General features: G+C 44.2%; 1 protein-coding gene across 11 annotated transcripts in view; it reads left to right on the top strand.

The window, feature by feature from the left end:
- The window catches only part of PTPN13 (protein tyrosine phosphatase non-receptor type 13), a 158,937-nt gene that overhangs the window by 38,116 nt on the left and 108,801 nt on the right, over window positions 1-12,020 (top strand). For all 11 annotated transcript variants that reach the window (XM_083756222.1, XM_083756218.1, XM_083756213.1 and 8 more), the window contains exon 2: window positions 10,732-10,851. In XM_083756222.1, the coding sequence (XP_083612348.1) occupies window positions 10,737-10,851 (115 nt within the window). In that variant the 5' untranslated portion in view covers window positions 10,732-10,736. The remainder of the gene's footprint in view (window positions 1-10,731; window positions 10,852-12,020) is intronic.

The raw sequence follows: 12,020 nt of genomic DNA, 5'->3' as shown, positions 1-12,020 counted from the left end.
ACAGTGTACTGGCGTATCGCTCAGTTGGTAGAGCATGAGACTCTTAGGTGCAGGGTCATAGGTTTGATCCCCACGTTGGGCAAAAGATTGCTGCATTGCAGCCGGTTGGACTAAATGATCCTTGTAGCCCCTTCCCACTATATGATTCTATGATATTCTATTCTATAACTTGATGGGCTTTGGTCTGATCCAAGAGGACTCTGCTTATGTTCTTCGTTCCATAAATTAACAATAATTGACACTTGCGCAATTTGGGATGAGAAAAACAGCACTTCTGATCTTGATAGCAACCACTCCTGAGATCTAATGAGCTCATCTGCCCATTTAAGTAGGGTTACCAGTGCTAATGAACTCTTTGAAATGCTGCTACTCACTTTCGTTTATTGGATTAGCCTTGGTTGCTGTTGCTTGGATCATATGTCAATTAAAAATGAAAGTTGTGAGGAAGGGGCAGACAAACCTAGAAAGACGTGCCGTTTGGGAGCACGCAACGCCAAAGTGGTATAAGAATGGCCTGCAGAGGTGAATCCATCCCTTAATTTGAAGAACGTGATTCAAGAACCCTGTGATTACTTACAAGGGCAATTCGCTTTTACAAGAATCAAACTTGCCTTTGTAGTTGAAATTGAATACAGTTTGTTGAATAGCAATTTAGGATAAGGTGCTATGTGTTGGCTAAACTGGGCATTGTTGGAAGTTCAGTGCTTGAAAGTGAGTTTTCCAAAATACTCCTTTCCCCTACCTCTTTCTACTATTTTTTTTTTTAAAGGCTGTTATTAGAACAAGAGGAGTTTGGGATTAGAACGTGCCATTTGGTTACACACAAAACGTCCAGAAACAAGTTTGTCTCGTTCCCAGGTGAATCTGGGAAATAATAATTAAAAAAAAGAAGTGGGTGTGTTTAATGGGGGGAAAGCTTGCCGTTCGCCCATTGTGAAATCGCTTTGGCATTAGTGAATCCACTTCTGAGAAAAGGTAATGCTCTAGTTCTGTGATCAGCGTGCAAGAGAGGAATGTGATGCAGCGCTCTGCTTGGCAGTGATTAACTGGAGTGTCGTGAAGAAGTGTTGTAAGAATTGATGTCGTGTATTCCCTGCATTCCCTAGGGATGTGGTCCTCATATTTCAAAAGCTATTGGCTTAGAGGAGCAGGAGTAGCCAATGCGGTGCTCTCTAGACCCTGCTTGACTCCCAACTCCCATCAGCCCCAGCCAGCTAGCAGTCAGGGACGATTGGAGTTGTAGTCCCAAGCAACATTTGAAATTAGCTGGGTGCCAGTCGCATTTCGCAACGGGCAGTTGGCCTTTTGCGACTGGATAGAGATGTCTGGGCACCTGCTTTTGGCATCTAGCATTTCCACCTGCCTGGCTGCAGGCTGCTGGTCTGCTGGGCACCGCGGCAGCGAAAGGCGCCATATTTTGCTGCCGCACTACCCCGCAAAAGCGCACACAATTCAAATGGAAGGAAAACATACCCAATTACATCTCACATGGACTGAAAACAACGGCAGCAGCGAAGACTATACAGTGGTACCTCTGGTTACGAACTTAATTCGTACCGGAGGTCCATTCTTAACCTAAAACTGTTCTTAAACTGAGGTACCACTTTAGCTAATGGGGCCTCCTGCTGCCGCCGGTGCATGATTTCTGTTTTCATCCTGAGGTAAAGTTCTTAACCTGACGTACTATTTCTGGGTTAGCGGAGTCTGTAACCTGAAGCATCTGTAACCCGAGGTACCACTGCAGATTGTAAAAAAATAATAATACCCGAAGTGTTTGTAACCTGAGGTACCACTGTATTTGCTGGATTGAATTCTGTTCCGGACATGGGATGAATAAGGAAACGTTGGCAATTTCTGCTCCCATTTCTGTTTCCATCGGAATTTTCCGAAACCCCTGATGCCTTTAAAGGGGGATTAGACAAATTCCTGAAAGAGAAGGCTATCAGTGGGTACTAGTCATGATGTCTGGGTGTCATTAGCAGTGTCAAAAGGCAACTCACATGGAATACCAGGTGCTGGAAACCAAGTGCCGTCGTGTTCTTGGTTCCCAGGTGCCTCTGGTTGGCCATTTTGAGAACAAGATGCTAGATGAGCATTAGGTCTTATTCAGCAGGGTTCCCCTTAACATTCCTATTTTTGGCACTCATGGAGACGGTTAACCCTTCCCCCCGCACATACTATGGTCCTGACCCTGCTCATCTAGCTAATGCTTAAAGAGTTTGAAAAGCGCTTATGCACATTTTAATGTCCTTTGCTACTTGGTTTCCCACCAGCATAATCTTCTTATCACTGTGTTCAGCCGACTCCCCAAGAAACGCCTATTCGTTCTGACTTCCTTTTTCTAAAAAAAATTAAAATAAAAAATTCACATTTTCATAATCACATTCATAAGCGAAAATGCATTCAGGAAATATATTGCATCATGTTTAGAAGATCCAGCAACACAGACTCCTCTTGTGTGATGCCTCATCCAGTGAAGGATAAAAGGAAGCCAGTTTTTCTAAATGTTTCTGTTGAGTCGATTCTTCCATCCCGTAATTGGTTATATCATTTTATTCAGTGCTGTTAAACCCTAGATTTTTCTGTGCCTTTGGTCTGTTGAGGGCATTCTATTGGTTTCCCATGCACTGCTCTGCACCTGAAGTTTTACCTATTCCAAAATCATTACCAGATTGACCGCAAGGACAGCCCGTTATTTTATTATTAATATTTTTGAATAATTTCTTGGTTTACAAAAGTACATGCCTCATCTCTTTTTTTCAGGTTGTGGGGTCTTTCGTACAAATCAGTTACATTTGTTGTTAGACATTAGTGTTGAGTACAGTATAAGGTGTGATCTAAACCACTGAGCCTCTTGGGCTTGCCGATCAGAAGGTCAGCAGTTTTAATCCCTGCGTTGGGGTGAGCTCCCATTGTTCAGTCCCAGCTCCTGCTCACCTAGCAGTTCAAAAGCACGTCAAAGTGCAAGTAGATAAATAGGTACCGCTCCGGCGGGAAGGTAAACGGCATTTCCATGCACTGCTCTGGTTCGCCAGAAGCAGCTTAGTCATGCTGGCCACATGACCCAGAAAAACTGTCTGCAGACAAGTGCCGACTCCCTCGGCCTATAGAGCAAGATGAGCGTCACAACCCCAGAGACCTAATGGTTAGGGGTACCTTTACCTTTTCCTTTACAGTATAAGGTTGGGGAAGAGGAGGGGGAAGAAGAAGGGTGGGGTCTTGAGGTTTACAGTGGTACCTCAGGTTACATATGCTTCAGGTTACAGACTTCGCTAACCCAGAAATAGCACCTCGGGTTAAGAACTTTGCTTCAGGATGAGAACAGAAATCATGCTCCGGTGGCGCGGCAGCAGCGGGAGGCCCATTAGCTAAAGTGGTGCTTCAGGTTAAGAACAGTTTCAGGTTAAGAACAGACCTCCAGAATGAATTAAGTACTTAACCTGAGGTACCACTGTATATTCTTTTATATAGTGTACATGTGGGGTTTTCTGTCAGCGTCACCTGAGTAAAAGGACAACCAGTTATAATTTTATTTACTTGGAAATAAAACTGCATTCTTTTATTAAGCAGCAACCCCACCATTTGCACGAAAAGTTACCTTTGGCCTTCATGCATCTCCAACAACCATCTAGTATTGTTAAGTACATTTTAGCTAATCTGTTTGCATTCTGACTTTCCTTGACTGACTTTCTCCACTTCTGCATTTACTTCCAAGAGGTTCAGTACAGGCACAACACTCCAAATCGTAGCTTGGAGATCTAGCATGTGTCGTGTGCCTTCCTTCTATCTGCTACAATGCCATTGCTATTAACAACCTTCATTTGCTTTAGCTATTGTTCCTTGCATAAACATTAGTGGTTAAGGCTAACTAAAACTGCCTTTTTTCCCTAGAGGGGTAGCTGTGTTAGCCCATTGAAGCTTAAACAACAAAGTGTCTTGTGGCTGCTTTAAGAGTAATAAATTCACCGTGGCATAAACATTTATGGGCCGCAGTCTGCTTTGCCAGCGCATGAAGTGGAATTCCGAATTGGCTGACATACACAGTATGTGGGATAAATATCTGTCTCATATAACGAGCATGCTTAGCTCTAGTTAATGCGTGAAAGGGTTAAGACCATAGAGTAAGTTCTGCCAGACTTAACTAGGTCACGCCCCTCACCTTGGGAGGAAGGGTTACCAAAGCCTTTGTTCATTCTCTTCCACCATGTGACTCTGATAAGAAAGTACGTATGGGTTAGTTGTTCCAAGCTTAGACCGTGTTTCTATAATTTGTGTTCCTATACAAATAATTAAGAAACTCCTACCTTTTTGAAACTGTTTTGCTGCCTGTCTTTTCTTGCTTCTGTATTGAAAAGCACATAAATCTGACCTTTGAAGAGTTTGCAAGTAAAGGTTTTTAACTGACCAAGCATGTTGTCCATCTTTCTATGCTAAGGGAAGTAAGGGGAATTTTGGAAAGAATTTAGAAGGGAATATCTTAAAGGTCTATCAGCCTATATTTCCAAGCTTTACTTTCTTGCATGTTTTGTGATTTGCTCTGCTGGGGCTCTCTCACCAAGAGAGTGTTTGTCCCAAACCTGGATCTAGGCATCCAGGGAATTATTTTTATTCCTTTAAACCAATTACGAACAAACACTTAAAAAACCCAACAATATATACACATAGCTGAAAGTTTGTGTGGGAGGGAACATTGGGAGAAAAATGAAATGCAAAAAGAACAGACAGTGATGTAATAACATAAAAGCAAAATAATTACAATGACCAGTTAATGAGGCTGTGCTGGTGATAACACACACTTCCTGGCATTGGTAAGCTAGTTAATGCACAAGACAAGGGGGGGGGGGGAGCGTCTGTGCTTCTTCTCATAGATTTCACTGTTGGATTTGATAATACCTACCATGGTATTATCATCTACCATGGTATTACCATCCGCGGGACGCAGGTGGCGCTGTGGGTAAAAGCCTCAGCGCCTAGGGCTTGCCGATCGAAAGGTCGGCAGTTCGAATCCCCGCAGCGGGGTGCGCTCCCGTTGCTCGGTCCCAGCGCCTGCCAACCTAGCAGTTCGAAAGCACCTCCGGGTGCAAGTAGATAAATAGGGACCGCTTACCAGCGGGAAGGTAAACGGCGTTTCCGTGTGCGGCTCTGGCTCGCCAGAGCAGCGATGTCACGCTGGCCACGTGACCCGGAAGTGTCTCCGGACAGCGCTGGCCCCTGGCCTCTTGAGTGAGATGGGCGCACAACCCCAGAGTCTGTCAAGACTGGCCCGTACGGGCAGGGGTACCTTTACCTTTACCTTTTTACCATGGTATCCTTTTAGACCAGGTTTGTGGGATGGGTATTCTGGGTACTATTTTGTAGTGGTTCCACTCCTATCTCCAGGATTGGTTCCAGAGAGTGATATCTGGGGAATGCTCTTCAGACCTTGGTCAGTTACGCTATAGGGTTTGCAGGGCAAAGTTTTTTCCCCTCCCTTGTTGTTTATCATCTACATGAAGCCATTGGGAGCAGAGTTTGAAGAACAGTGTCATGAACACACTAAGGACACGTGAATCTACATCTCCATAAAATTTGAATCAGGTGTGGCTGCTCAGGAGCTGTATGGGTTGGATGAGGGTAATTAAACTGAGCTTTGAATCTTAGTACAATGGAGGTTATGTGGGTGAGTGGTTTTCAAGTCAGGGAAATTGCCTGTTTTGGATGAGGGTTGACTCTGAAGGAATATAGCTTGGCAGGTGCTCTTGGATACGTGTTTGACACTGGATGTAGTTTCATTGGCCTTCTGCCATCTTTGACTGGTGCCAACAGTTGTGTCCGTTCCTGGATTGGGATGCTTTAGTTATGGCATTGGTCCAGGCATTGCTCACCTCCTCCAGATTGGGTTATGGCAATGCGCTGCATGTGGAACATCTTTCAAGGTTGGTTTGGATGCTGCAGGTATGGCAGAAGGCCAAAGCAAGGATGTTGAAGGGCGTGCTCTTTCAACGGTGTGTGACACTCGTGTGTGTGTGACACCACGAGAGCCAGTGTGGTGTAGTGGTTAAGAGCGGTAGTCTCCTAATCTGGGGAACCGGGTTCGCGTCTCAGCTCCTCCACATGCAGCTGCTGGGTGACCTTGGGCTAGTCACACTTCTCTGAAGTCTCTCAGCCCCACTCACCTCACAGAGTGTTTGTTGTGGGGGAGGAAGGGAAAGGAGAATGTTAGCCGCTTTGAGACTCCTGAAAGGGAGTGAAAGGCGGGATATCAAATCCAAACTCTTCTTCTTCTTCTTCTTCTACTTTGGGAACAAGGAATCTGTGGTCCTTCAGATGTTGCTGGGTTACAGTTTCCATCATTCCTGACTAGTACCGATGGGAGTTGTAGTCCATCAACACACAGAGGGCCACAGGTTCCCCACCCTTTCTTTATACTGATATTTTGCATCCAGTGTTTATGGACTGCCCCCAGTTCCATGTTCAGAAGGAATTCTAGAACTCAGGACATACTGTGCACAACTTACTTTGTGCCTGACTTTGCTCAGTTTTTCAATTTCTGTACTGAGAATCAAAGTATACAGTATGTTCAATGCACGTGCCTTCTGTTTTTTTCCTGAATTTGTTATAGTTTTGAAATGTTTAAAATATTTTTTTATTGCAGATGTGTTTCTTGCCCTCGGCTCATTTGGGAGAAAGGGCGGGATATAAATGTCCCTTTACTTTACCTTATACTGCTTGCATGTTGCCAAGGTGGTGGTTGTTTTCCTTTTTCACCAAGCAGTTTGCACATCAAACAAGAGGGCAGGAGAAACAAAATGCTGTGGAATGTTGATCCATAATCATTACCATAGTGAAAACATAGGTTAGACAGTTGCAAATAAGTCACAACACTTGGCTGTTAATAATCATCTAATTTCTGCTATTAGAGAAACGCAGAGTGCCAATCTCTGCCAGTGTGGTGTAGTGGTTAAGAGCGGTAGTCTCGTAATCTGGGGAACCGGGTTCGCGTCTCCGCTCCTCCACATGCAGCTGCTGGGTGACGTTGGGCTAGTCACACTTCTCTGAAGTCTCTCAGCCCCACTCACCTCACAGAGTGTTTGTTGTGGGGGAGGAAGGGAAAGGAGAATGTTAGCCGCTTTGAGACTCCTGAAAGGGAGTGAAAGGCGGGATATCAAATCCAAACTCCTTCTTCTTCTGAATGAGCTGCCAGTATGGGAACCATAGGAAGCTGCCTATTCAGATTATTGGCCCATATAGCCACAGCCCGTATGGGCAACATGACTGAAAACCTTTGTTTCGTTCAGTTGTGCTATATAGATTTCCAACACTAGTTGGTTTATGATGATCCATTATTTTCCATGGTATTTCTTTTACCATTATATCATGTCAATTAACTTCTTATCATGGCTTTCTTATCATGGACAGAGGTTGGGTGGTGATCTGTCTAGATCTGTTTTAGAAGACATCTAAAGGCAGCCCTGTTTAGAGAAGTTTTTAAATGACTGACGTTTTAATGTATTTTTAATCTTTGGTTGGAAGCCACCCAAAGTGGCTGGGGAAACCCAGCCAGGTGGGCGGGGTAGAAATAATATATGATGATGATGTCTGGGGTTCTTTAGCTGTGTTTGCTGCATTGCAAGGGTTTGGAGTAGACAACAACAACAACAACAACAACAACAACAACAACAACAACAACTGCCTCTTTCAGCGGGTCTGGGAAGGCTCCTTCACAGAGGGAAGCATTCACCACCCCGCAGAGCCCATCGCCCAGCCCTTCCCGGCTCGCTTTTATTAGCCAGGATGGGCAAGGATCAAGGAGACAGGTGGTTGGTTTCATGCGTCCAAGCAGCCTGTCCACATCCTCGGAGGTAACGGATTGAAATTGATTCCATGCAACCCTGCCCCTGCTCCCACGGTGGTGTCTACCTCCTTCCGAATATGAGCCACTTTATCTGCAAAAAAAATTGCAAAATCGAGCTTGGGATTTCTTTTCAACTCTTAAATTCTGTGGTTTTTTGGTTCAATTAAAAAAACTCAACCACCTGCAACTTATTTAATTTTCTTCCCCCATCCCTGATATATTATAGCCAAATTTACCATGTGGGGCATCAAAAGTAGTATGAGTTCACTTTTCTCAAATCTATTATCAAATCAAGCAAACACTGTCAGGGTTGTTTTATGGCAGAAATAAAGGGCTTTTAAGAAACAGCATCATTGTCAAACTGGTGGTTTTCATGTCTTCACCATTCTTTTCTCCAGTAATACATCTGTGGCATATAATTCTTGGCAGTACATGATGATGGGATTACAAGCAAGTATGAAATGGCTCTAGGCGTACAAGTGAACTCAAGATATTAAAACATGAGCTTTCACTTCTGTTTAGTCACAAAGGTTCAGAGTTTCAACCTGGAAATACCAGCACAGGAGGACAAAACCCACGACTCAAGTCGGATTTAATATGTGCCACCTGAAGCACTCTAGATCCCCTCTCACAAGTGCTTCTTGTTCAGGGCTCCTTCCAGTTAGCCACAGCCTCTTCAATATATTTCCTTGCATTCATGCAGTCATCAGATACACTCAGAAGAATGCGTGCTCAGTCCTCAATAGGCAGTTCTGCAGTTTGTCCCTTAAGCTTTTCCTCTAAAAGTGTTATGTACTTCTGGAAATTTTCGTGTTGATACAGTACCTCCCTTTTGTGCGTGGATGGTTCAGTTTTGACCACCCAAGGTCCACACTTGGAAAACTGAGTGCGCTTTCAGTATATAAGTTTGGCTTCAGAATACAATGGAACTTCGGTTGTCAAAAATAATCCGTTCCAGAAGATCATTTGACTTCTGAAATGTTTAACGACCGAAGCGCAATTGCCAGTCGACAAAATCCATTGAAAAAATGGAGGAAAGCACCTCAGAAGCTGTTTGACTTCCGAGATGCATTCGAAAATGGAAACATTTGCTTCTGGGTTGTTGCCGCCCAAAAGCCAAAATGTTCGTCTTCCGAAGCGTTCGACAACCGAGGTTCCACTGTATAGTATTTGCTGCAGAATATCAGCATTTCTTTTTTAAAAGCGGGTTGCTATTCCTTATGGTTGAAAATACATGCTTGAAACAGTGTTTACTGTGCCTGGTGCTAAATGAAGCCCTGAGTAACTTTTCCAAGAAGTAGAGTTCAGTATCCTGCATAGCTTCCATGTCTGTGGTTGAGACTTCCAAAAGCAGAATGAATTGTGTGAAAGGAAGAACTCATTCAAATGTGTTTTATTTGCACAATTTATCCAGGCTGAGGGTTTTAAAATTCTTGTTGCAGAAGTTCTGGGGTTGGTTTTTGAGGTGATTCCTCTTTCCCCAGCATACACAGGTCTTGATAGCGGAGGAGCTGTTGAAACTTGAAAGCTGCTTTCTGGATAGCAGCTGGCTGGATACTTAATAAGTTCTTACCCATAAAATACCTCCTTAGTAAATCACTGTCTTGGGCAATAAGATTTATAAAACAGGCGACACCAATTATGTTTAGGGATGGTTTCCCCAGAGGGAATTGCTGGTCTATTTTCAGCTGTGCTGTAGCGCCATCATTACCAGTGGCTAAGTGGTGCTACTGCAGCTTCTGAATCAGCAGAGATCAGGTGACACAAATAACCAGTTGTGTCACATTATCATTATCATTATTATTAAAATTTCTATACTGCCCTTCATCCAAAGATCACAGGGCAGTTTACAATAGGAAAACCTAAAAATACACCCCATGATAACAAACAAACAAAAAGCTTGAAAGGCCATAGATTTTTTAATTAGCCAGACACCTTAAGATATGTAATGAAAGCACCAGGCAGGCTTCCATGGGGAACATACCCCACAAGCGGGGAGCCACTACAGAAAAGGCCCATTCTCGTGTTGCCTCCCTCTGGACCTCTAACGGACGAGGCACACTAAGAAGGGCACCAGATGATGATCGCAGGGTCTGGGTTGGTTCATATGGGAGGAAGAGGTCCATGAGGTCTTGCAGTCCTGAGGCTTAATAGGTCAAAACCAGTACTTTAAATTAGGCCCGGAAACAAATTGGCAGCCAGTGCAGTTATATGTTCAAACCGGCTTGCCCTGGCCCTACAGAAGCTCTGGATTTTGTCCTGACACTTCAGTCTGAGCAACTTGCAGTTGGTGAATTACAGACAGACTGTGTTAGGGGAGGGGTTGTAGCTCAATGGCAAAGCCCCACATACTTCGCAGGCAGAAGGTCACAGGTTCAATCCTCTGTGTCTCCGGGGAGAGCTGGGAAAGACCATTGTCTGGAGAGTCAGTCAGCATAAGACAGTACCAAACATCTCCTTATTTTTCCCTGCCTGCCTCTGGGCTACTAGCCCTGATGTGTGAGATAGGAAGATTTATATGAGCACAAAAATTAACCCTACAATTGCAGAACTTAGCCAGGGCAGGTCTGTAAGGGAAAAAAAAAATAGATGCCGCTTAGTGCATTTAATGTGAGAATAGAACCTATGGAACTGCCTTAGTCCCAATAAGACCTTTGGTTCATCGAGTCCCAAACTGTCTACTCTGACTAGAAGCAACCCCTCGTCGTATGTCCTTTGCATGCAAGATGTTTTCAGGAATCTAAATATTGTGTTTTGGAGGTAGGTTTGAATTGCCCTTGTTGTTGCCTTCAGAGCAAAATTCCTCCTGAATTCTATGCAAATAGTATGCATCAGAAAGACCTGAATGGAGTCCTGGCACATTCTTGAACAAGTGTCATCTTGTTTTGATTCCTCAGATAACATGCATGTGTCACTAGCTGAAGCCCTGGAGGTTCGGGGAGGACCACTGCATGAAGAAGAAATATGGGCTGTATTGAATCAAAGTGCGGAAAGCCTTCAGGAGTTGTTCCGGAAAGGTAAGGTCCTGACTTGTAGCAGAAGTTTTGCAGGGAGTGGGGATTTTGTGGTTGACCTGTGCATAACTGGGGGTTGGTTTGTGTGTGTTGGAGAACACTGTCATCGATTCCTGTATAAGGGCAAAAATGGGAATACAGTGGTACCTTGGTTTAAGTACTTAATTCGTTCCGGAGGTCCATTCTTAATCCGAAACTGTTCTTAACCTGAAGCACCACTTTAGCTAATGGGGCCTCCCGCTGCCGCCGCACTGCCGAAGCACAATTTCTGTTCTTATGCTGAAGCAAAGTTCTTAACCCGAGTACTATTTCTGGGTTAGCGGAGTCTGTAACCTGAAGCGTATGTAACCCGAGGTACCACTGTAAATGTAGCCCAGTACATTGGAAGATATTTGGTTTATTAAATCACATCTGCAGAATTAAATTTCTAGTAAAATGACAAATAAGTGCCAGACATCGGTCATCCCAGTGCCTCTGGGTTGTTGTTGTTGTGTTGTTGTTTTTTTGGTTGTTTTTTTACAAAACAGTGGGATGTTTTTGCTGCAGAATGGAACAGAATAACAGGGACCTGCAACAAAACATTGCAGTGCATTGTTCTAAGAAGTGTTCTTCCCTTTAGGGTGCTAACCAGCCATGCCCTTCTTGACGCTACTCCATTCCATCACCACTCCCATTTTTCTTTTCCAGCTGTTCTCAGATTTTTTGTAGCTAGTGAGGGTGCTCAGTCCTTGTCGTGCTGTTGTTGAGTTTTTTTGGGGGGAGGAGGAGGAGTGGCGCCGAAATCTCATTTATGTCCTGTCATCCTTGGAAGTGGAACGGAATCCGTTCCGGAAGTCCATTCGACTTCCGAAAGCGTGGCTTCTGATTGGCTGCGTTGGAAGCCGCGGAAGCCCCATCAGAATGTTTGGCTTCCAAAAATAGTTCGCAAACTGTGACAGTCACTGCCAGGTTTGTGATGTTCAGGAGCCAAAACATTCGGGAACTAAGCTGTTTGACTTCCAAGGTATGACCGTATCATCCCAAACCGATTTGAAATCCATATCATGATACTGATTTCATAATGTTTGACCTGGCAATACAGTAGATAGCAAATCATGGTGTGTGTGTGTGTGTGTGTTACACAAAATCACAATGTGGGGAAAACCATGAAGCCAGCCCAATACCTCTACATA

The sequence above is a fragment of the Podarcis gaigeae genome (genome assembly GCF_964106915.1).
Source record: "Podarcis gaigeae genome assembly, chromosome: 9".
NCBI lineage: Eukaryota > Metazoa > Chordata > Lepidosauria > Squamata > Lacertidae > Podarcis > Podarcis gaigeae.
This window is presented reverse-complemented; position numbering and strand designations above follow the sequence as displayed.